Source organism: Anser anser (assembly GCF_964211835.1).
Source record: "Anser anser genome assembly, chromosome: 2".
Taxonomy (NCBI): domain Eukaryota; kingdom Metazoa; phylum Chordata; class Aves; order Anseriformes; family Anatidae; genus Anser; species Anser anser.
In genome coordinates, this window is record NC_139721.1 from 128,811,408 (window position 1) to 128,836,666 (window position 25,259).

Below are 25,259 nucleotides of genomic sequence, written 5' to 3' on the forward strand. Positions count from 1 at the left end.
TTTTAATATGAAGGCACAGAGCTCAAGCTCTTCAGTTTATTATTATTATTAAAAACAGATTGGCCTTGGCTGAAGAAGTGACTTACTGTTCTGTTAATTCAAGACACATTTATTTGTCACTGCTGCTCTTAGCTTTTATGCGCTCAGTAATGCCATTATGTTTGCTCTCCTCCTTCAACTCAGCACATGATTTGCTTCATTATGACCAGAAGCAACTGGCTTAATACAAACCGCATCTAAACTGTACTATGTATTTCATGTTTCACCTTGCAGCACTCCAGCCTTTTCACAGGAACTTCACGTGCACTGCCACTATGGGCAGGCCTTTCAGAGGTACTAGGAAAATGATCAGTGTAGAGGCTATGCCTGAGCTTCAGGGCAAGCTGCAACGGAGCAGGGAAGAGACTTCTATTTAAAACTCCAGTGAGGGAGTGACTCTCCCAAGAAGCTCCCTTGTGATACGGTTCCTTCTTTATCGTGTTCTGGTAGCTCCTTCAGCAATTTACCGAGGCACATCCAGTAAATACATTGTTTTGTGCTGATCAACTGCACTGACAGCTGAGTCAGCACTGAAGCCTGCATGCCTCTCATGTCTGTTAAGGCACACTCATTTCTCTTTCTACTCGCCACCTCAGCAGCTGCATTCAGTTCTTGTCACAAGATGGTGGCGCTTCCCACTGCTGTTGGGAAGTCAGCCCAAGAATGAAGTCTTCTGGCAGTGACTGTGGAGTCATCTGTGTTAACTGGTCATCGTAGGAACCCAGAGTCCATAACTTCTCCAGTTCGTAAGTCTCGCGTGTCTCCGGCAGCATGAAGTGCATCACTATGCTACCTGCACGGAACAGAAATTCGCAACAGCTGAGCAGTAGGAAGTGAACTGTTCTGGGCAATCCTTCAGGTAAGTCTGAAAATATTCACATACAGGCTTTAACTCAATAGGGTGGGGTAAGTATGCTGAATTTAGTAACCTAAAAGCAGTGAAACTTAGTTTTCTGTATTAATGAACTGTAAAGCACAACTGTGCTTCCAGCTGTACAAAGAGTTTGAGCCCTCCAACCCTACTCTGGCTAGATGGAACAGGTCAGCTGATGGAGGGCTCTTCTTCAGTTGGTGATTCTTGTTCATGAAGATAGATAGGAACTGGTCATTCCTCCCAAACAGTGCAAGACTACAGCCAGGAGAACAAGAAGGACAATATTCTGACTTAAAACAGTATCATAACACTTGAGACTAAAGAAGTTGCCCCCTTTCTGTCCCCTAGAAGTCATAAGCTGAAGGAATTTTTACCTGAAAGAAGCCCTTCTCCACAGTTACAGGTGGACTCTCAGCTTTCCTCCATTACAGATGACAAGCAGCTATAGCCCATTAGTCTTCCTTAGGTGTGTCTCCCTGCTTCTCAGGTGTTTTTTAATGTGAAACAGGCTTAAACGTTGACAGAGCCTCACCAGCTAATTGTATTATGATTTTCCTTACAGGGTTTCATTAAGTCTGTTAAAACAGTAGTAAAACTAATTGCAGTGTACTTTGTAGTTATGCCCTTCAAATGCAATTAGTTTTCAGTTTATGATTATCAAAAATCATGAACAGTAAAGTAACGGAGGCCTCATCACTGCACTGCCTCCTCGCCCACTCACGTTCTCTCTTTCAGAGGGTGAGATTACAGAGACAGTGGCGAAGGTGAAACGCTTTCTGAAGGTAAAGTCTTTATGTAGAGTTTCGCACGTGAAGAACAAGGAACTGAACTCGGTTTCTTTAGGACTGTGGTTTTACCCAGTGCCATGGTATGACCTGGACAGTTGCAAAGTCTGTTCAACAGCTCATGATTAAGGAAACGTACAGAGAGCCCCTGCTCGCCCAGAGATCGTATAAACTTGAGAAAATTTACTGAAGTAGCTTTTCTCTTGCTACTGTTATCTTCAAGTTATAAAGACCCGTTTTAGCCACTGAAGAGCAGCTTCTACTTTCTTTTCAGTGCCCATGATTTTAGAGAAAATTAATTTAGTAGCTCAATGAGTTCAAGCAATAAAAACAACCAGAATTCCAGAACAGCAGACTGTTGTCAACTCTCCACAGCAACCAGGGCTCAGAGTGAGATGTTTCCCTCAACAAAGGGCCCATGCAGAACTTCATATAGGTCAGATCCACAAATATTTACCAAAATCAATGCACAGCCAGTCATCCGTCTCTTTCCCTTCAATCTGAGCATGAGGATCAGTGTCTTCTTTCTGATGCTTGTACTGGGAGAGAAGCAACAGCAGGAAGTGAAATACTTCACGTTTATTTAAAAGCATTCAAACCTAACAGATAAACCTGACTTTCTCAAGTTGTTGAGTGTTGTTTTAAATCTGAAATGGGATAGATAACTCAATGCTGCTTCTGAGGGCTGCATATACAGCTGCAGCTCTGGAAAATAAGTACATATCTATCAGTGGGATTTACTACCAGACTTACTATCAGAGTTCCAGTACTCAGAATTCCCATAGTTACCCATGAGTTTTGGGTGGCCATTTTTTGAGATGAATACTGAATATAGTTACTTAGCAATAAAGTAGTCTTTCAGGTATAGGTTCCCCATAACTTCCATTACCATCAAGATTTGCTTCCTTTCAGATACCTTTAGGTGTTTCGTGCTGGCTAGCTAAGGATGCAGAAATGGAGATGCCCAGTGGCAAAGGGGAGGTGGGGAGAAAACAAGTTTGACCTGGTGTTATGAGGAAGGTGTTCAAACAAGCCTCCTGCCCCTCGAGAGCGGGCTCTGAACACTCATTGCAAGATGGAGAAAATACAGCTGGCATACAGATTTACAGGCTATGAATTACTGTGATAGAGGAAATGGGAGAAATTAAAAGCAGGACTGCAAAATCTCAGCTGGGACAAGGTAGGTAGTTGGCTGTGTAGTTTGCCATTACCGTGACATTTTAAGTACTGTAACAGTAAAGCCAGCCAGCTGCCCCAGCATCTGCTATACTTCACATCTTATGCTTCACCTTATTTTGTCTACAAAACTCTCAATGCCAGGCAAGCTCTGCCACTCGTGAGTACTTGGCCAAGCTTCCCAGTTTCTTAGGAAGCACAGGAAGACCCGTGTCTCTCCCCAGAGGCTCTGCACTTACAGAGATGTTCTTGCAGCCACCAGAGGGAGCACACTGTTGTAGTGCACAGGCATTTTTGCAGAGTTGGGGAGTATTCACTGATCTATCCTGGTCTGGGGGAGATGAAGGGCTATTGATTTAAGACTAGCAATTTATGCAAGCAATAGAGTACATATTAAACACTTATATTCAGATCACACTAATGCAACTTCTAACTTGAGGCACAATTTTAGTTTGCAAAGGTGCATAAATTCCTGCAGAGAACAATAAATTCCCCTCACCTGCTCAGAAAGGCACTGAAAAAGACCATCTCTCTCTTTAGAGTGAGTGGTAATAGCTATGAAGTTTGCTGGACAGAAGTCAGACACGGACACAAGTCAGCAGCACCATTTCACATCACTGATGGATGCTCTCATCCTAGCCACCAAACTGTGCTACTGTCACCAGTGTTCTAAATACGGAGAGGGCTATTTTTAAATTATAATCTCTACATATCGAGTACCGTCACTATAGGAGAAAAGTACAGTTAGTTGGTAGGTGTATTTAGAACTAAATGACATAAGGATAATTAGTTTCATCTTGCCTGGTACATCTGTATACCTGCAAACCTAGGGAAATTACTTTCAGAGTGTCTCCTCCTAAAATGAATCCCAAAAACCTAGGGAGGGCAGTGGGAACTGTCTTACCATTTTCATCATATAATGTGCCATTGCATGGAGATGTCGTGTTGAAGATCCACTCACAACTATAAAATAGTTACAGTATTTTATTTCTGGAGGTACTTGGATGACACAGATGTCTTTCGCATTTTCTTGCCTCAGTAGAGCTACAACAAAGTCAATGTTGAACTTTGCAGTATCTGGAACAGAAAAAGAATAAGAGAGTAGTAATTTCTCTCTTAAATTGCAAGCATGAACCACTCTGAAAGTTATTAAAAACACAAAACGGCAATGAACTAAATTATAGCCTAAGCTAGCCACTCACTGTGAAGTTTGGTTTGTACTGACAATCCAATGTGGAAGACTTTTAAAAGCCATTTTTTAAAATCATCAAACCTGAGTACTAAGCACTCTCCTTGTAAATAATGCTCTATAACTAGACAGAGCAGTTAGCAAACATCCAGGTTTCTTTTAGGTAACTTACTTAGTTCTCTTTATTCGTACATATTAGAGTCAATACTATCATCAGACACGTGACGATTAAGATGAATGAAACCTAAGTACTTCAACAGATGTTCATTTCAAGCACATTAAAAATATTTCAAAACAATGCTTGTCAACAGGCCCCAATAGGCCCGTGATAATATGTGGTGATGAAAGTACTCTAAAATCTTAAGTAGATGGGATCAATATACCAAAAATGGAGCTGATGTGATGCAGTGGGCAGCCTCTTCTTTATTTTTATTTACTTTAGTTCTCTAGCCTGCTCTGCCATAGAATCATTAAGGTTGGACGAGACCTCCAAGACCATCTGGTCCAACCGTCCCCCTACCACCACTGTCACCCACTAAACCATGTCCCCAAGCACCACATCCAGCCTTTCCTTGAACACCCCCAGGGACGGCGACTCCACCACCTCCCAGGGCAACCCGTCCCACTGCCTGACTGCTCTTGCTGAGAAGAAATGTCTCCTCATTCCCAACCCGAACCTCCCCCCAGCCCAGCAGCGCGGCCAAGGGCTGCCCCCGACCCCCTGCCGAGGGGCCCGAGCACAAAATGGCGGCGGCGGTCCCCAGGCACGGGGGGCAGCGCCCGCCTGCCCCGGCCGCCCCCAGCGGGCCCTACCTGCCGCCCGCCGCTGCTCCGCCGCCGCCCCCAGCGCTCTGCCTCCTCCTCCTCCTCCTCCTCCTCCACCCCCCGCCGCCAGCCTGAGGAGCGGCCGCGGGCCGCGGGCGGCGGCAGCGGAGCGGGGCCGTGCCCCCAGCCGCAGCAGTCGGCGCCCCCCGCGCAGCGCCCGCCACATCCCCGCCGGCCGCCCTCCGCCGCCACGGCCCGCCCCCGCACAGCCATTGGCCAGCGCTGCGGCCGCCCTCGCACCTCATTGGCTCGTCCCGCTGTCGGTCCGGGGGGGGGGCGCAGCTGGGCGCGTGCGCAACGGCCGCCTCGAGGCTGAGGGGGCGGCGGGCTTCGAGTCGGGGCGACCCAACCTTGGGGCGCTTCAGGGTTGGGGCGCCGGCTGTAGTTTGGTCTAAAAAAGATGCAGCTGGCTGGAAACTAGGGGGGTAAAAATACACTTATTTTTACTGGGGGTAACCTCCTGAAGATGTGAGCATTTACACTGACGCATAAAAAAATAGCCAAAAGAATTACTGCTCTGTTTTTCCCTCACAAAGTGATGATAATAACAATGGTTATAAAACTTAAAAGGCATAATCTTGTTATTCAAACACTTGTAGTGATAAAAGCTTTAGTTTTAAATAAATTCAACTCTACAGGGCTGAAGGTGTTCACTATGAGGCCACGGTATCTGGATGTGTCTTACAATGTATAGTTTGCTTTCTTTACAGTCCCTTCAGGAGCTGGTATTTTTTAGCCTTAGTTTCATCTCAGAAATACTTTTAGTAAGAAAAGAATGTTAAATCTGATGGATCTCTTAATTGTGTGCTATAAGAAGTGTTCAGCAAATAGGGGGAGGACAAACAAAGCAAGCTGTTTGAAACAGTACTTCATTTTTAAGTCATTTTTAAACAAACTTGCTACCCAACTAATGTTTCTGTTTCTCTTGATGGCGTGTTTGAAAATGTCGTTTTTAAAGATCATGTACATTTATGTTTGATGTCATTCTTTGATGTTATTTCTCCAAAGGGGATGCCTGAAACCTATCCATATTAGAATCATAGAATCATAGAATATCGCGAGTTGGAAGGGACCCACCAGGATCATCGAGTCCAACTCCAGGCCCCACACAGGTCTACCCAGAAATCCCGACCATATGACTAAGAGCACATACGCTGACATTCACAAATCTGTTGTTAGCTGTTCTTGCGTTTGATGGACATGAAGATCATTTTTGTCCTGATCTCTTCTGAAACTGGGTTCCACAGCCATCGTGTGGTTAAGGAAGTTTCACCACTTCTCAGGTTCGTGGTGCCATTGTTCTAAGTACACTCGAACAGCAACAGCAAACATTGCTGGATAAGCAGTAATAATAAGTAATACCAGATATGCATAAGTAAACTAAGACTAAGGCAAATCCATATCTGTTTTCTGGTGGTAGGTACTGTTTTGATCAGTAATTAGACAACTCATCAAGTTACCTATTTGACTGTCTCTTTCTGAGATAAAGAAAAAGTACTCTTTAGATGTTTTATTAGATGGTTTATTTGTCAATACAGCAGTTAAACATTCATTTATGGAAGGGAAGTTACAGCTGAAAAGGCAAAATCAAATTATAAAAATTTAATATTCTGACATTACAGCAAAAGGAAGATAGCGTATGCTATACTGTATACTTGGGTGAAAGATGAAGAAAGTTCTTTATCTGAAAGCTGGTTTCTATACAAAAGCCTAAGATGTCTCTGAGCTCCCAAAATGCAGTGTTCTACAGAAACAAGATGCTTTCTGCATATAGCTTAGGTCAGCCACGTGCATCATCACTAATCCTGTGCGTTATAACTGTGGTAGACATCAGTTTTTTCATGCTTCATTACAGATTTTCTTAAGCTTTTGACTAAACCCCTGTCCTGCAACAAGTCAGAGTCAGACAGTATAGGGGTCATAACATTCTGACAACAATTTTTGTAGGAACTGGTCTCTGTTTAAGTGAGAGAATTATTTTAGATGCCCAGTTATGGTTAGATAATAGCTTGTTATACATAAGGAAGACAGAATGAAACCAAACATGGTGCTCTTAATAAAATATCTGAAATGGCCACAAAAGAATTAAAACAATTGGAGAATACGGAAACAAAAGAAGAAAAGAGGTCGTTGAATTTTAAGACCTAACCTCAGAGGTATGTCACAATCTGTATTTTTTATATCCTCAAGTTGTGTCTATGCACTCTAGGGGAAGTGCTAATGAAGACTACATTCAGATTGTAAATGACAAGCATTTGACAGGTCCACGAAGATACCAGGAAATCTGTTTATGCTTTTTATTGCCTCAGTAACCAAGAACAATATGTATCAGAGATGTTCCAAGATACAGTAAATAAGCTAAATATATTGAAATATAGCTCTTCAAAGAATTCAGTTTTTAGAACAGGATTGTGTAAAGGCATTTGCCCCTAGCTGAAAGTTAATTTCATTTTGATTAAAAACTTTAATGTTAACAATAAGGCACTTATGAAAAACAAATTGTTTAAAGCATTTTTTTGGCCTGCTTTCTCATCTCAGTTAATCTTCTTAGCAACCTCTTCCCTACGACAAATAAGATGTTCTCCTTTTCATATCATCCGGTGACCCAGACTTCAGCAGTTTGCTTCTAGTCTTCCACTACGAAACGCCACAAAGCAGACTTACAAGAACACACAGCTAGAAGACCGTGTCACTTCAGAAAGGCTTCCATGTAAGTTTTGTTAATGCAGAATTGCAGCTACAGTGAACAAGTCAACAAGTTTTGATTTTTTGCAGAACTTTACAGTTTCTAGGCTGGATCATTCAAAAGCAAAAACTGGATCATAGTGTTTTATTTACATTTAGGGGTTTTCATTTATTTGAGTAAGCGTTCAAAGAGGAGGGATGAAGGGACAAGCAGAAATTCGTGTTTCTTTAAAAGTAAAAAGTTTCAGTAGGAATAGCCAAGCAGATGGGCCTTGTCTGTCATGGCAATGTTTTGTTCCACAGACATAACCCGTACCTGTCCACCTGTAGCTTGCTTTCCAGCAAAGGCATGTCTCTCACTAAGGTGGAAAACAGCTGTACTGGACTGTGTATTTAAGACCAAATATTTACAATTGCTTATTTTCTTTGTTTAGTAATATTTTTTTTTCCCCCTGCAGGTTATGGATCTGATTAGTTTTGCAGGTAGTTAACCCAGAAGTAAGAAAACACAGATGGAGGGGGGGATTAGTTATTTAGAAAACTATACCCTAGATCACAAACAAGAACAGCAAGTGCTCAAAACTACCTAATTGTTTTTTAAGAAGGACTATTTTAATATTTCTGATTGCACCAAGCCCCCAAAAGTTACCAAACAATCTACGTTTTCCCCTTAGCCCTTGTTTTTATAACAAAAACAAACCAAAAACCCAAAACATCAAGGTACAGTTCAGATATGAGTCCTGTACGTAATCTAATAGTGTCAGACTAAAGGTTTAAACAATGCCTGGTTTGGTTTTCAAGAGAGGATTTCTTTCAGTGCTCCTAGGGAAGAAAATGGCTTTGAAATTGCTGAAGTAAGCACTTAGTCCCTCCTGGTTCTCTGCTTGTCGTGCGCTTCTCTCAATAGGTTTATATTGTTTGTATCTCCTGCAAGAGAAAGAATGTGTACAGTTAGTTGCTGGAAGACATTTAAACAAAGATCCACATTTAGCGTGCAACCAGCACATAAGAGAATTAATTGTGTTCATAGCATGTATTCTTTTTCCTCCTTCCCCCTTAAATCCAAAAATAATATTAGTTAGTTGTGACTAAGGCTGGTTAATGAGAAGGCTCTGTTGCACAGACAAGTATTGTTGCTGTGTGGAAGTGTTTCTTTCTCACCACTGGCTCTTAGGGCTGATCATACTCTTGACTCAGGAGTCTCAGTGCAGTCTTAAAGTTTCATGAGAAATGTCCAAGCTAGAAATGCAGTAATACATGCTTCTTTGAACCACTTTCCTGCAGGCCAGTATCCTTTTTTCCAAACAATCTGTCAGTTATTTAATCAAGTATTTTGATGGTTAATTCTTAATCTGTCAGTCATTCACAAACAGTACTTTTGTAAGAATCACAGAATCACAGAATTGTAGGAGTTGGAAGGGACCTTGAAAGATCATCGGGTCCAACCCCCTGCCAAAGCAGGTTCCTTAGAGCAGGCTGCCCAGGTAGGCGTCCAGACGGGCCTTGAATATCTCCAGAGAAGGAGACTCCACAACCTCCCTGGGCAGCCTGTTCCAGTGCTCCGTCACCCTCACCGTGAAGAAGTTCTTTTGCATGTTGGTGCGGAACTTCGTGTGCTCCCATTTTGTGGCCATTGCCACTTGTCCTATCCGCACAAACCACTGAGAAGGGGTTGGCCAAATCCCTCTGTCTCCCACACCTCAGGTATTTATACACATTGGTGAGATCCCCTCTCAGAGCTAAGAGTTTTAACGCTAAATTAAATTTCTATTTGTTTGGTTTTAATGCATGTATAAATCACATCATGCAGTTTGAATTTGCTTACTGCATACATGCAGTTCACAGGCTGCCTTTTATTACTAATTTTTCTAATATTTACATGTTTTCTGATGGTTTTGTGGCTTAAGCCAGTAATCTCATTTTCTTGAATATTTGCTAGAACACTTGTGAACAGCAATAAAAAAAGAAACAAAAATATAACTAACACAAACTCAAGCTGTAGGTTTTATTAATTTAAACTAATATTCTTGTCAGTTCCCTGAACTATTTTTAATCTTAGCAACTAGCAACTTACTTGTAAAGGACAAAAGCCCCAACAGCGGCAAACACTGCCAACAAACCAAGGAAGATGAAGACACCTTTTGTTGTTCCTGAAGATGATCCTAGAGTTCAGAAATAGTTTGATTAAATGTTAGCCTTGTTGTTACAGTAAGACAGACTTTCTAAAGAAAATGTCATTTTAATTTGATTGCTGCAAAGATTGAAGTACACTTAATACTTCTAATATCGGAATGCAAGCTCAGCATTGGAGGTCAGTGACTTTGGCAGGCGGTGGTGTTTTCACAGCCTGATCAGTTTAACTCTCAGTACCAGCAGGCTGTGACTTGGGCTTTGGTTTTGCATGAGCCATGCTTCAGAGGCACAGTGGCCCTTCCAGCATGGAGGGGAACTGAGTCTCTTGCTGGCCTCCCACGAGGTGGTGCTAATTTGCTCCTTGCCAATCGCCTTGACCATTTGCACCAATAAGCTGTGATGTAAGAATCAACTTCTGCTTATTCTTAGGGGTGATAGCCAGGGGGAAAGGAAAAGGGAATAAAAATGGAGTTTCTTAAATATTCTTCATCTTTGTTTCAGCCCCACATGCTAAGATAGCAAAGCATGGCTGAGAACCTGATTAACCCAGGCTCGTTTGCCTTATTCAAGAGGCGAGGGCTTTGCTTTTTTAACATTCTCAGTTCTGGGAAATTAACTTTAGGCTCTACCTGTCATTGAGCTCTGCCTTCCGGTTTGTCATTAACCATTTCACTCATATCTACTCCTAATTCACTGTATATGATGGAAGAAGAAGGTGATGATTACAAGTACATTTTTTAAAATTTGTGTTAAATATCTTAATTTTCCAGTCCGCAGGCTGTACTTCAACCTATTTATTGAGTTTGCTGAGATGGATACATGTTGTTGGTCCTCACATTACTAACAGTGTTTATGCAGTGGAGTAACCTAGAAGTGCGTGTTGGTTCACCTTTCCAGTGTATTAATTTATAATTGATATCTGTGAAAATCAAGATATCAGATCAGGATTTACCATTTATTTGTTACATGTGCCTCATGCATTTTTCAGTTTGTTGATAAAATATTTGTGAAGGCTTGACCTCATTCCCAGTTTACACAATATTTTTTGCTGAGAGTGCAGGGATTTACATTATTTTATTAATAAGGTAGATCTTTGAATTAGTTTGCAAACGAACACACATTGATGGGACAGGTCTAAGTCATAGGACTGCAACCCTTTCAGCAGCAGTTTAAGCAGGCTAAGAGCTGATGTTTTATGCAACGCCTGCATAACTCAAGCACAGTCCTGCTAAACTTCAAGGGACAGGTGTTCAGGTATTCTCAGGCACCAAATTGTAGGATTTTTCAGAAATTCATAAATACTTGCCTTTCCTTGAAATGAGTGGAAAATCATGGCACATGGGAAATGGTTGGAAACGCCAGATGGGCTCCTATGGAAGGTGATTCTCAGCAGCAACCTCTCTTAGATCCTAATTCTGCTATGATTATAGCTGAAGTCCCAAAATACAACTTAGCTTTTCTTCCTGGAGGAAGCCTAGGGAGACAGTCTTCTGGGGCTAAATTTAGCCTCTGTGAATAAAGTTTTGAAAAATCCTACTGCATGCTTATTTTCATCTTCAGGAGCCTAAATACATTTAGAGGTCAGGAATTGTGTCTTAGTCACCATGAACTGATCTAGGTACAGCTAATTTTATACCTGGATAAAATAAAAGCAGCCAAAAATACTGTTACAAATGCCCGCAAAGGGTCAGTCTCTTGGCTGATGCTAATTAAAGCATTCAGAAGAATCACTAAGACATTGTTGTGGGAGGTCAGAAGGGGAATGGGGTGGGAGCAGAGAGACAGCATGATCATTTGGGGTTCTGCTTGAGACCAAATTTAATACCTGGCTCTGTCAAAGACTGCTTGGGTAATTATAAGCAAGACACAGTTATAGTCAGCTGAGCAAAAGTAAACCTTCTGTTCTGAAATAGCTGCCCTGGGCACACTTTGTAGTCAGTGAATGACACAGGCCTTTCCAGAACCTGATTCATCTTATCCTAAAGTAGAAATAGAAACCTGGTCAAGATCAATGGGCTACAGAGAGGGCTCAGGGCAGCTAGCTCAGCTGTAGGCTTTTATTCTCTTTCAAGTGAGCTGAATTCTGCTCTTAGTTTCTCCTGTTTCTCCGTGTGCAGAGTAGACTGGCATGTCCCTCACCTACTTTTCTGCCCAATAGGGTAGAAAAAATAAACTACAGCTTAAGAACACTATATTTTGTGATGCTGAAGGGTTTGTACGGTTGCTGTACTCTTTAGGTTGTACACATAAATCAAATCAAGTTCTAACATCTAAGATTCCCGTAGGGAAGGAGTTGTCTCTTACCGTTATATGGACTCTCACATAAGATGGCACAATCTCAGCTGAGGCCTCGAGGCATGCTAAAACCCCTACATACCTTCCTGTGTTCTCCCCCCAGCAGGGAAATGACCACAAGGAGAAGCTATTCACAGACAACCCACATCAGCTCTGTGCAGACTCACCTCCGTTCACAGAAATAAGCGCGCTGGCAAGGGCTTGACTTGTGTCATCCCCCAAGGTGATGTTTATGCAGTACGTCCCAGGTTTGTCAAAAGCTCTCCTTACGGTGAGTAAGCATTCATCAGTGATGACGATGGGGTCGCATACCACACCCTGAGACACCTGACATGTGGGGTCAGAAACTGCTGTACAGACATCTGTGGGGAGACTGGGGTGGGAAGACAGAATGCATCACATCTGTTCAGTCCTATTAGGCCGGCTTATAGACACATTGCATGATGCCCCGGTATTATGCTGGTGCCTGGTTACTCAAGTCAGTGATACTGTAGTGATTTATGAACAAGGTAGTAATATATTATCTGTACTTTATACATACCTATGTATTTTATATATACACACGTGGATTTTATATAAAATACATCTATAATATTGTCTGCTTTTTTCCATATTTAGCATTTTATTGTGATCACAGAAAAAAATGCCTCAAATCAGCTTATAAAGTTTGTTACCTTTAATGCATCATTTAATTCATCATTATGAAAGGAATGTGGATTCTTATGTGTAATACCATGTGCTGACAAAGTGAACATTAACTTAAGAAAGGTTAATTGTTTTCTAGTTGTGTTGCCAAGACAATTCTCGTAGTTCTCAGTCCTCTCAACTCAAATGCTCTTCCAGAAGCCAGGGATATTAGCGCAACATTTTCCTCTCCAAGAAATGGCTTGGACACACCCATTTACTCTAAGTGTCAAAAAATCATGGCCAAAAAGAAAGGGTTTCCTTCCAATTTCAGTTGACTGCTTCCAATTTCACAGTGAGTGCTGAAATCTTGTCTTTGCCAGGAAAATATAGAATTACTTCTCCTCAGTATCTAGTTCTATTACTTTTACTTAGGCCTGCCATTTGTTCTGAATCCTAAGAGCCTGGCAATAACCTCTGTTGACATAGTTTACAAATGAGACTTGCATTATCTTTAGTTCCAGTCAAGAAATAGAAACACTGCGGTTCCCAGCTTTAGTTCATTCAGCTGCATCTAAGCGTAGACAGTGTTCCAGCACCTAATTATTTTTAAAGAGGGAAGATGATTGACAATTTCATTTACACACTTACCTCCCTTGGCAGGTAACAACAAAGTCAACCAGTGAATTTTCAGCTTGACTTTCTGTCATCTGGATGCTTGTCATCTGAATAATATTTACCTCAAGGATTCCCTCTGGGAGAGGAAACAGATGTCAACTGTAGGACACATGACAAGCCTGTGTGTACAGAACCTCAAGTGTTTGGCTGATGCTCAGGTCAAGTCTTGTTTTCCATAACCTTCTCCCTCCCTTAGCACTCATTTTGAAGGGTTTGAAAGCTGTGAAATGTTCCAGTGCTTTCCCTGGGAGGTTGATCCTTTCTGCTCCACTTTATTTTTCTTTTATAAATGGTTAGTTATTTCTTTTACAAAATCACCTCCGCTTCCCATTAACCACAACTTCTGTGCATGCCAAGGTCTACTCAACCTAATGTGACCCCTCAGGCCTGTATGTTTGGGGTGTGCCAGTCTCTGAAGCTGGTGATACAGAAAAGAACGTCTCACATCCCCACCAGCCCTTTCCCAGACCAAGTGCCTGGAAACCCACGTGTATCATAGGGGCAACCATCAGCAGGCATCCAGACCAATGCTCAGACTCACGTGTCTGAAACCAACGCACCGTAACCTCTGCTACTGACCTGACCTGGCAGAGTATGTACAGAGGCCAAAGTAAGCCACTTAGCTATGTGCACGTTAATCTTTTAAAATGTCAGCTATGTCCAAGAGAAGGATCTCACTGTGGGTCTCACTAATCTGATAAATGTGTGGCTTAAATAAACACCATCTTTACCATACATATAGTACATTATTAGCCCCATTTCGCTCCAGGTATTGACTTGTGTCCTTACCTACAATGGAGATACCAGCTGTATAGTATCCATATCTGTAAATATGGCAGCCTCCATCAGGATTGTCTTCCATTGTCTCAACAGTGGCAGAAGACGTTGAATTAGAAGATGCTTCAGTCATTACTGTTGAGTTGAGGGAGGAAAAATAGCTTTACAACGAGTTCTGCTTACAGTTATTCTGAACATGGCTATATCCTTCAACTGCATTCAAGTCATATGTCATGGATTATTTTGCTTTACAGTTATGCAGTAATATATTTATCTGTATGGGATCATTGTAAGAGAACACGTGGTGAGCTGTTCTGTAGAACCCTGGAGTAGCCTGGGTAGTCTCTGCACTAGTTACCTGTCTCTGTGAAGTAAAAGTGAGACTGCAAGGTTTGGTATAATTAAACACTTCTTTAAAACTTCCACATCAATAATAGAATAAATCCAAAGGCCAATAAAAGCTTTGAAATGCTCTCTTTAAAAGTAGGTATTTTTCCATTGCTCTACATTAGAGCTAGTAGGGAAGTAGTGAAAATTCTGTCTTTCCTTTCATTTTCCATTCTCACTTAACATTTCATTAAAAAAATAAAATTATGAAATTTGAAAAATATAGGCAGATTTACAATTTAATAGTGGTACTGTTCTAACTACCCAGCCTTAAACTGCAGTCCTTTTGCAAACCTTAATAAAACTTTTAGATGATAAACCAATACTGAACATAATGAAAGTTATTCTGAAATGCAGTAGTGCATAAATGTAAAGTGGAAGAGCCATTCTGGGTTAATGCCATCTGAAAATCCCATATTTTTAAATATGAGGACGTTTTTTCTAGTTCAATTCAATCTCATTTAATTTGGGTTGGAAGTTAACGCAAACTAGAAAGGAACCGGCTATAAAAGTGTTCTGAAATACCTCTTTCTCAGTTAAAATTTGCATCTTACCTCAGAAGATGTCTCTGAGTAGGCAAGAGTGAAACCACTTGATCTGGCAAAGCAGAGGGTAAAAAACCAAATGTGTATATGCTGGGTCCATCTGAAGACCCCCTTATGCCTTTATACCACTGTGGTGGTATAGCTAGATTTAGTGTAAGCGATAATTAGGCTTATAAAGGTGTAAATGATCTCTATGTGTTTATCGATTCTGTCTTTAAACCAATCTATGGACAGTTTGCAGAGCTTCACAGAGCTGCTGATAGCACTGCGCGTTGACAAACTCTTACCTGCTGAGGTGGGCAGTGGTGGGGTAGGTGTTACTGGCCTGCAAGGTACAGGTATAATAGCTTGGACGGTTAAATTCAGAGTGAAGTTTCCTTGCAGAGCATAGGTGTGAGATGTGGTGGCACTGCTTGCTACAAATAAGCCACTTCCATCTCCAAAGTTCCACTTGTAGGAAATGGCAGAATTATTTAGGTAGTAGCTGGGATCATGGATCTTCACATCAAACGTGATTGGTGAGTCTTTGATAAAAATGGAGTCTGAGATGTTGCGGTCATGTTTTTGGGACATACTCACAAATATTGGAATCTTTTCTGCCAGAAAAAAAAAAAAAAAAAGGAAGAAAAATAAAGCATATGTATCTGGCTGCAAACAACAAACAGCTCCAAAGCTTCTGAACAGCGAGAGTCAGAATGTGAGACATTAATATTTTTTACATGGGTTTCCACTTTAGTTTGATTTACTGATCTGGCAAGTTAATGTTAGTGGGAAACAGGTACCCAAAAAAGGTATGGGAACAAATAAGGAATCACAGGCATCTGTGGAAGACCATGTTTCCTCTAGTAAATCATTCTTCATTACAACATAGAGGTGTCACAACTGAGATAGGTACAAACATAAATTACATTATTCAAGGCAATTTACCAGATATTTCACATTTGTATTAAAAACCTTTCTCAGCCTTCTCTTCATGCCAGATGATGTGTGTGCTGAATTCTTATAACACCTAAACAACAAATGCCCCCAGTATTTTATCAGTTTATTTCAGCACACTCACCTGTTACAACATAAATGGCACTTGCTCTTGCAATTGGAATGTATGTTGAGTGCCCTCTCCTGTAAATGGATACTGCCATTACGTGTTTGCCAAGAGTGATATTTGCGGTGTTGACTGAAAAAATCGCCGAAGATCGTCCAATTGTTTGATAGTACTGACCTGAAACAGAACACAAACTTGTAATATGTTTTCTCCTTAAAGCTAGCTATGAGAAATTGTTTTTTGAAGACCTATATCTCTGTGAAACTTAGATTGTCTAAATCAAAATGTATAGTTCAGGATTGTCTTTCAGTTATCTGGCAAGTGTTTTTGGAGCACTTTTTCAATGTGTTTACTCCCATTATTTCTGTGGTTTTTTTCAAAGGTGTCAGATGTCCCAGATTTCACTGATCTAAGAAAGGGCATTTGCCAAGGCATCTACATCTTTCCAAAGAAATTGTGTTATGTTATTGGGATTATGTAGTGGATGGTATTACGTGTTAGGCATTTTAAGTCGTCTTGTGTTTGTTTGCCTTCAGTGTAGCAAAAAGATATAATGCCTCTTGCTTCATACCCCAGAACCCTTTGTATACATTTATTCATTTTTCTTCATGTGAGCAGATTGAGGTAGGTGTCACCTCTCTGTAAAATTAGGGACATTATTACTTGCGTGGATACTAATGATAATGATTTTCTCAACCTAAATTGGGATACTAAGATTCAGTATGTGGCCAATGTCAGGAATAGCTCAGCCATTACATACTCGCAGCTGGAAAATCAGCATCTGTGACCAGAACAGTATGACACAGTCACTGACAATTTTCACCTTCTTGCCAGAGTCAAGATGTGCTGTACCATTAAATTGATCTGAACATATACAGCTCTAAGTTCTCTCTTAAATTTAAGAATCTGAAGTGGCAGTGGCTGGTCAATAAGTCATCTGACTGACCTGCTTAGACCCTCTGTTTTACTAGAAAAGTATCTTGAGTACTATGGAAAGGAAATTATTTTTCTTCAGTGGTAGTGCTGTGAATGTAGACTTGAAGATCTGGCAATACATGTTTTCCAAATCTAGCAGAAGATAATAGAGCAATTGGTGGCCTCTCTGGAAAGTGGGGAATGAATTCAGAGTCTCCACTTGTTAAGGACTTTTAATGAAAGATACTAGTAAAATGAGTTGATGTACAGAATGAATGTAAGCTTTGCAGCATCAGCCACACTGAGGTATGTTGCAGTACTAACCGAATGTATGAAACAGGTAGACAAAGTTCCTTCTTCTCCAGCCGGGATGATGAGGGAAAGGTCTCCCATCTGGGAATACATTATGGCTGTGATTGCCTGTGCAGTTTTCCCAGCCACAGCTGTCAATCCATTCAGTCCAGTTGTAGACATACTGATCCTGGGAAGCTGGGGAATCTAAATGTAGAAACAGGACATGTTCCTGGTCAACTGAGAATTGTGCAGTAAATGAGGAAACAGGAGGCAGACACCCCAGGTTACAGCAAAGTTTCTGCACTTAAGCAGCAGAGTAAGTGGGATATTTTTAGACTGACATTCAGTTCTTCCAAGATTGTACTTTGTTTTTGTTTTGTTTGTTTTTGTTTTTAGTGTAAACACCACATTTTTCTTGCTTGGAACTGTTTTGTTTAGAGGATTAAAAATTTAGTGTCATGGGCCAGACACAATTTAATTTGCTTGTCCAAAAATTTCTGTCAACTGCACACAACTGTAGTGTTTCACTGGAACTAGTTAGTTTGCCCTGGCATTTGGAAAGCAGAATTTTAAATTTTAAGTAGAAATGGCAGCCATGGAAGCACTGTGAGGAAGTAACTTATTTTGTTTTGTCAAAAAAATTTCTGCGGCACCTTTAAATAACTTAGACATGAATTTCAGTTCCTTTCTGAATAATAAAAAGACAGTTTCCTTCCTCAAACTGCACAACAGACATTAAGTAGAGAATGGGTATCAACAGTTAACAAAACATTAGATGGTGAAAAAGTAGAACATAGGCTGAAAAAAATGTTGATATGCCTTGAAATGAAAATTACTGGCAGCTTCAAACATTGAAGTCATTATGGCTTTGTTTTTTTTTTTCCTTAGGGAACATATAAATAAGATAAAAAAGGCGATTCTCTGATGAAGAGATTGCTTGGTTTTTAAATGATTTATTTATTTTTCTTCTTGTTTCCAATTCTTAAAATGGGGGAATGTGAGACTTACACTTTTTTGCGAGTTTTTCAAGATACAAAAGATTGTTAGTGAGTTCTACAATTTGCAATTGAAAACAAACAAAGAAACAAAAGAACTCAATTCTATAAATTGATGGCTTTACAAATTTTGACAAAAACAGTGTGACTGAGTGATCAGTTGAACCTGTACTCGCCCAGGGACTGTGCAACCTTGTGTTTGAGCTGAAAAGCAGTACCAGTTTAGTTAGGAAGCCAAATTAAAGCCAATTAAAGTATTTTGGGAAGCCAATTTCATACTCAAGACAAATCTCCTTAAATTACTTGGTCATTATATGTAACAGGTGCAGAATGCTAAAAATACTACAGCGACCTTCTGAGGAAGGAAAAAGGTATGACACCGGCTAGACACTAGTGTAGTTATCAGTTAAAAGCACCGTGACTGTTCACGATTTCAAAAATTTATGGTGCTTTCACACCAGTACCATAGTGAGACGTGTACAGTGCATGCAGATTGCCATTACTTGCCTGGGGTACAGTTTCTCTGGTAGATAATGTTGCCATCGTTATCTTCTTCCTGGCACTTGGGAAACTGGAGAGTCACAACAAAGGTCACATTGGATCCTACCAGTGCTGGGCTATCAGTGACCAGTTTGGCTGTCACTCTTCCTCCTGTAAAAAACAAAATTGGTCTTCACAGCATTAATGGATGCATCAGAGCAGCAGCTACCTTCAGGTGTGTACCCTTTATGTTAGAACTGCTTTATTTATTCCTCCTTTCTTTCCAAGGGAATTTGTGCTCCTAAGTCATTTGTGCTCTCATCAAAGTCCCAGTTTAGAACAATGGGTATTCATCATTTTCCCCCACATAACTTACTGTTCTGTCATTCATTTCCTTCTTAGAGCTAAGAATGAGCTTTTTACCCATGGAGTTGATAGATTCCAAAGGTGAATATTTGTATTTCTCTCCAGCTGTTAGACCTCAGCTGAGAGCAGATGATAATAAACAGGCTCTCCACAGAAGCTGTTAAAGTGAAGCCCACAGTACCCTACTGAGGTAGAAGTTGAAGTTACATATCCTGCAGGGCATGTTTCAAAGAAAGGGTTATCCTAGAGCCCTGGCCATCAATACGTCTTAATAAGTATTCATGTCTGAGGCTATGAGCTATGGGAAAGCATTTACTGTAACAACTCACTATTCTGCTTCTTCAGACAGTGTTCCGGTAATGGCATCAATCCCAATTGTCTCTACTTTGCTCTTGCTTGCAGCAGCTATGAATATTGCACTTATGAAAAACGCACTGCAGCACCCGCACTCTCCAGTGAAGTGGATTTTATGGCCAATTTTCTCAGTGTCTTTGAACTGCATATGTGCAATTACCTTTCCAGCAGTCCTTCCACCTGGGATCATCTTCCTCCCAGAAAGGATAAAGGTTTTCATTCCATTTATTTTGATCACTAGACCAGCCTTGTAGCTGCTTGTAGGATGCAACAGGAGTTCTTCTGTTGCTCAGCACATCTTGAAACCCTAGATAGAAAAGCAAACATGCAATGGGCTACTACGTTCCCTCCTATCCTATAAAGCTTTGTGGCCGTGCTGAACAGCCTTCTCATTGTGGCTGTATTCTTGTACTGATTAGAAAACTCTTTGCCAGTGGAAACTTACAGAAATTACAGAAACTTACAGAATTTTGCAGCTCACTGCAGCTCTGAACATTTAAATCAGCTACAACCAGCACAAAGATGATTCTGCCACTGACAGACTGACATTTTTCTGCTTGCACTATTACAGGCTCCCCAGAGGAAGAATGCAAAGTTTTACAACATTTTGACCATATCAGAGCAATAATTGTTCTTATGAATGGAGATAACCATGCAACAGTCAGGCCAGTTGTAAAGAGGCAGCCTGATTGCTATTGCTGACTGCTTTGTGCTTGACTGGTAATAAATCTGTGACTGAAAGGGTAGCAGGCTAAATTCACAGTGTGTCTGTGTTGTGCTCTAGTGGAAGTTATGCTAGGAATGAGTTTTGACCCAGTGAGGCTTCTCTGGTGAGCTGGCTGGTGGTTTGGGTGGGAGGGGTGGAACCAATCGTAACAGAAGCTGGCATTTCCAGAAAAGGAAATTCAGAGCTGAGTAGTAAATTCAATGTGTTTGTAATATAACAACAAAAACATATTAGCTCCATGCCTATTACTTTAAAATGGCTCAGATTAAGTAACTTTAATAACCTCTTTCTTCTCATATTACTACAAATGACGGACTCAAACTTTTCCCAGGCCTTCGAGGATCCCTCTTTCTGTCACAATGGGAAGCAAAATAAATATCCAAGTAACCTGTAGGAACACGTCAAACACTGGAGGATGCCACAGATGTTCATAAACCGGCTCATAGGCAGAGTTCCATTAAAGCCTGGAGGCTTTAAACAGCTCTGTCATGTTAATCAGGTAACTGCTGGGTGTGCCATTCTGTCACAACATCAAGGGAGTTAGGATTTCTGCTTCTCATGACTTTTAAAGTTACCAGATGCTGGATGCTTCTGAGATTTATTCGCAAATGCATCAAAGAGCTGGTTGATTTCAAGGAAAATGCAGAGACCTATAAAGAAGGACAAGAATGGCCCTGTGTGGTGTTACAAAACCAACTGTGTTGGAGTTTCTCCTACTTTTGGGAAAGGTGCAGAGCAGGTGCAGCCAGTCTAAGCACGGTCTTTATGGGCACGTGACTCCTAATTTTACTGCAAGGAAGAGCCAGAGAAACGGCACTGAAGAAGAGGCAGGAGCTGTTTTCTCTTGGCGTTTTATCACCCAGAGAAATTTCTGCTGGGCAGGACTTCCCTTGGCCAGTCCCATCTCAGTGGTCACTCTGAAGTGATGCTGGTAGCTTTCTCCCTAGTCTCTTGAGGTTTGAGGACTGATTGGTCAGAGGAAAAGGGCAAATTTTACAGATTTTATGAGACATAATCTCCCATACTCTTTTTCCCTGCAGGAACTCCTCACAGTCTCACTTAGACCACTTGGATCAAGACTTTCCTGAAGAGTTAATATATTTTGATGTGAGCAGAGCATAACATCATGACTGGTATTTACTCAGTGGCCTGTATCACATGCTCTATTATTTTCAGTCTTGGTCAGAAACAGAGTTGGGTAATACTGTCCTCCAGAAACTCCTCAGGGGAAAAAAACCAACAGATTAGAGACTATAAAAATATTTCACAAAGGCTTATCAAGCTTAATTGCATTTTATGTCAAGAAATTAATTTCATCTTATTTGGAAGTAAGTAGTCAGGGATTTTTTTCCTAATTTTTCCCATTCTGTTTGATTTTATCTAAAAATTATTTAATGATTAAAATGTTTTGATTTTGTCAGTTCAAAATGTTTCAATCATTGTTTTTTTCTCCCAAGTATTCAATTCATCAAAAAGAGCTGGAACACTTTTAATTTTATAAAAGCTTTTGATTTTGAATTTTGAATAACTATCTTTGAATTCAGAAGTCATTTTCTTTCGGTCCAGCTTTAGTAATAACTGTGGTCACTGCTTCCAAATCACAAGCTCCTTAGGCATTTCTGTGCCTCCCTGATGTGCTTTGTTTACTTCAATCAAATATAAAGCATTTCACAAGCTTCAGGACAAAACAAAGGCATTTTTAAGATGAGCAAATACTTTAGCTGAAGATTTTCCATTGCTAAATCTAAAGGAATGAAAAGCTGTTACATATTTCTTCTTTAACAAAAAAACAAAACAAACAAACAAACAAACAAAAAAAACAACCTAAAAAAAATCCAACCCAAAGCGCTCAAGAACAGATGTTGGTCATAATATTAGAGTGATTCAGTTCAAAATAGACAGTAATAATACAATCTAAGGAAATGATTTCTGTAATAGTTTTGTTGAGGTGATCATAGGAGAAAAGATCTTAACTCTGATGGACTTTCTTCTTTCTCATTCTGGTTTTCATTTTGGTGAAAAATATAGAAAAGAAGTTCAGCATTTCCTGTGATAGTGTGTTAGCCATGAAAGAGAGAAAGTGAATGTTAGAATAGCAATAAAAAGATGACATCGTTAAAGAGCAGAATGGAAAAAGGCTGATGTTATGGCTAAGCTAAGACAGAAAATAATGTAAACTTTCTAAAGTTGCATGTAGGAACATAATAAAGCAGGACAGAAGAGAATTTGAGAAACAACTTGCAAAAACATAAAATATACTAATTAAACTTTTTAAAACACGAAAGTAGTAGAAAGCTTGCCAGCAAGTCTGTAGGGCCAATAGATGATATAGATACAGAAGAAGCATTCAAGGAAGATAAAGTGATGGCACAGAAATAAAATATATTAGTTTACATTTTCATTCACAAAGGAGGAGCCTGAGAGACTTCTGTGCCAGAGTTTTTCTTTACGATGATGGAGAATATCTCTCAAAATGAAGTGTTGGCACAAAAAAGAATTATAGAAGAAATTAACGAACAAAACAGTTGTCTAGATCAAGTGGCTCAAAAGGTGTGGAAGTTATTCAAGAGTGAAGTAAATGAGCTGCTAACCACAGCATGTAAAGTCTTGCTTAAAACTGCTTCAGTGGCTGTGAAACAAAAGTTGGCAACTGCGATGACAGTTTTTAAAAACATTTCCAGGGAAGATCTAGAGGATTACAAAAAGCGTGATACTCAAATTGGACAAGCTGGTAGAAACAGCAGTGAAGAACAGAATTAGCAGATACAGGGGATTAATATTATATTCCATAAAAGGAGCGCGTTCCTCACAAATATATTCAAGTTTTGCTGAGGGAGCCAGAGAGCACGTAACCTGTTTGTTACAGTCTGCCTGAGTTCCAGACAGCATTTGGTGAGGCCCCTTGCTAAAGGCGCATAAAGGAACTAAGTTACCATGGGACAAGAAGGATTTCACATGAGTAAATGATTGCTTAGGATATATGAGCCAAAAGCTGTGAACAAGTGGCCAGTTTCCTCCACTGTTGAAATAATTTTAAATGTTAATCATCTGGAAAACAGGTAAACAGTGAAGTTCTTTAATCTGCCAAAGACAGCGTGATAGAGTAGGAGAGAGGAGGGCTGGATGAGACTCAATGACTCAACAATATAACAAAATGAAATTCAGCGTGGTTAAATGTAACTTCAGGTAAAGTTAAAGAATGAGAGGCTCTAAACGAGCTATTGCCACTCAGAAATGAGATCTTGTAGCTTTACAGTTTTGAATGCAGTGCTCGGGAATAGTTGAAAACCTAGCAAAAGGTTAGAGAATGGAGATCAGAATGTCTTTACAGCATTGTATAATTCCATGTGTGCTCATGTCTTGAATACCATATGCTGCTCTGTTCTCTGCAGCTCAAGCAGGGTGTAAAGAACTAAAAAATTACAGAGAAAGGTGGCAAGGATGCTGCAAAGGGATGGAATTGTTTCCGTATGAGGAACAGCTAAATAGACCATGTCTTGAACCAGGAGAAGAGGTGACAGAGGAGAATACAAAAACAGAATCAAGAACAGCATGGTGAAAGAAGCAATTTTTCACTGTTTCTGAAAGTACAAAAGTTAAGGAGAATCAAATGAAATCAGCAGGTTATAGGTTCTAAGCACACACACACACACAAGAAAAAAAAAAGATATTTCTTCATGCAAGGCACAGTTAAGCTGTGAAGTTTCTTGCTGGCAGGATGTTGTGTGTGCTCAAAATTTACATGGGTTACAGCCAAAACCTGAGTGCACAAACTGGCAGAAGAGAAGTCCATTAAAAACTGTTAAATACAATGGCTCTACATCTGACTGAGGAAGTTCTGGTGCTATAAATCATTGGAGGCTGGGAAAGTATCCTCGGTAAATACCATTATACACTTGTCCAGTTCTACATCCATGACTGTTCCTCACTGGAGGCAGGTGCAAGGCTAGCGGTATGCTCAGCCTCAGCTCTTTCTTCAGTTTCTTTCTCACAGATGCTGGAACTTGACCCTAAATTCCCATTTCTGGGTTCCTAGCACCAAGCTCAGTGAGTCAGCCTAAGACTGTAAACCAAGCTGGGAGTCTGGGAAGAAGGCAAGGACCAGCCCAGTGCCCGTCCACCCCAGCTGGAAGGTCCAGCTCCTTGACTGGGCTCCTTGAGGTTCAGGATGCAGAGGTCTGGTGGCCTCTCCCAGCAACAGCTGAGCAGACTATGAGAAATCCACTCTGCCTCTTTGGCCACTCTTGAACTGAGGAATTATTGTTAGAAATGGAGGAAATTAACCAAGGCTCCAGTCAACTCTGAGTATCTGCGTAGCGCAGCCAGGAGACAACCGGACAGCTCTCGGCATTTCCCTACAGCCAGTACAGCTGCAGGAACCACCACGCTTGCAAGGAGCAGCAGGTTTTACAGCACAGTCTCAGGACAGGAGAGAGGAAAGGGATGAAGGAAGCACTCACGTGTGGCAGCTGTACACAGCACCACTTCGGCCAGGAGCAGGAATCCGAGGTGGCAGCAAACCCTGCTCATGGTGTGAGGGATCGTACGTCGGGTCGGCGCACACGGAGGAGCGGAGGGCGCCCAGCTCCTGCACGCAGCAATTCCGTCAGTCTCCGCTGAGAAGTGAATAAAGTTTCTCCGCTGCGCAGCTCTCCAATTAAATGAAGGGCCCCAGGACTCATCATGTGATGGAATTAAGCAGAGATGCATGATTTTGTCTTCAGCTTCTTTCGGCTCATGTGCTTATGACTCACTCCCTTTGCTTTCAGCATTCCCTGGGATTTCTGAGAGACCTGTTTAGAGCCACACCATTTACCTTGCAGGCATTTTTATACTAGTCTTATACTATGATCAATTTTTGTACTTAATTTGTTTTTAAATTAGGACCATTTATTTTCAGAAATCCAAATTAACTCTCACCCTAGCCTGATTTGCTAGTATTACTGCAACGGCTCATTGCGTTTGATGGGCCCATCACTACTTAAACATGTTTCTCTTCCCACATGCTAGGCAACAACTGCAAACTAAATGGAGACTGGCGGATTCTAGCATTTCCCTGGACATGGCTCCTGAT

The 25,259-nt window shown here is 40.8% G+C and overlaps 2 protein-coding genes and 1 long non-coding RNA gene across 3 annotated transcripts; 1 reads left to right on the forward strand and 2 right to left on the reverse strand.

The window, feature by feature from the left end:
- On the reverse strand, nucleotides 1–5,080 carry MALSU1 (mitochondrial assembly of ribosomal large subunit 1). Its single transcript, XM_083825973.1, has 4 exons — nucleotides 4,877–5,080; nucleotides 3,779–3,951; nucleotides 2,156–2,237; nucleotides 1–832 (listed from the first exon to the last, which is right to left on the reverse strand). Exons 1-4 carry the CDS (start codon nucleotides 5,052–5,054, stop codon nucleotides 645–647), a joined length of 621 nt encoding a protein of 206 aa, XP_083682099.1. The 5' UTR covers nucleotides 5,055–5,080; the 3' UTR covers nucleotides 1–644.
- A 117-nt stretch (nucleotides 5,081–5,197) lies between these two features.
- On the forward strand, nucleotides 5,198–6,556 carry LOC310895121. The gene is made up of 2 exons (XR_014580468.1): nucleotides 5,198–5,313; nucleotides 5,897–6,556. It is a non-coding gene; the product is annotated as an uncharacterized lncRNA (long non-coding RNA).
- GPNMB (glycoprotein nmb) lies at nucleotides 6,395–24,910 on the reverse strand. Its single transcript, XM_083825970.1, has 11 exons — nucleotides 24,646–24,910; nucleotides 19,619–19,765; nucleotides 18,766–18,909; nucleotides 17,294–17,467; nucleotides 16,073–16,231; nucleotides 15,300–15,608; nucleotides 14,093–14,215; nucleotides 13,277–13,379; nucleotides 12,169–12,374; nucleotides 9,648–9,735; nucleotides 6,395–8,500 (listed from the first exon to the last, which is right to left on the reverse strand). The coding sequence occupies exons 1-11, from the start codon at nucleotides 24,893–24,895 to the stop codon at nucleotides 8,347–8,349; spliced, it is 1,857 nt and encodes a 618-aa protein (XP_083682096.1). The 5' UTR covers nucleotides 24,896–24,910; the 3' UTR covers nucleotides 6,395–8,346.
- Nucleotides 24,911–25,259: the final 349 nt, after the last annotated feature.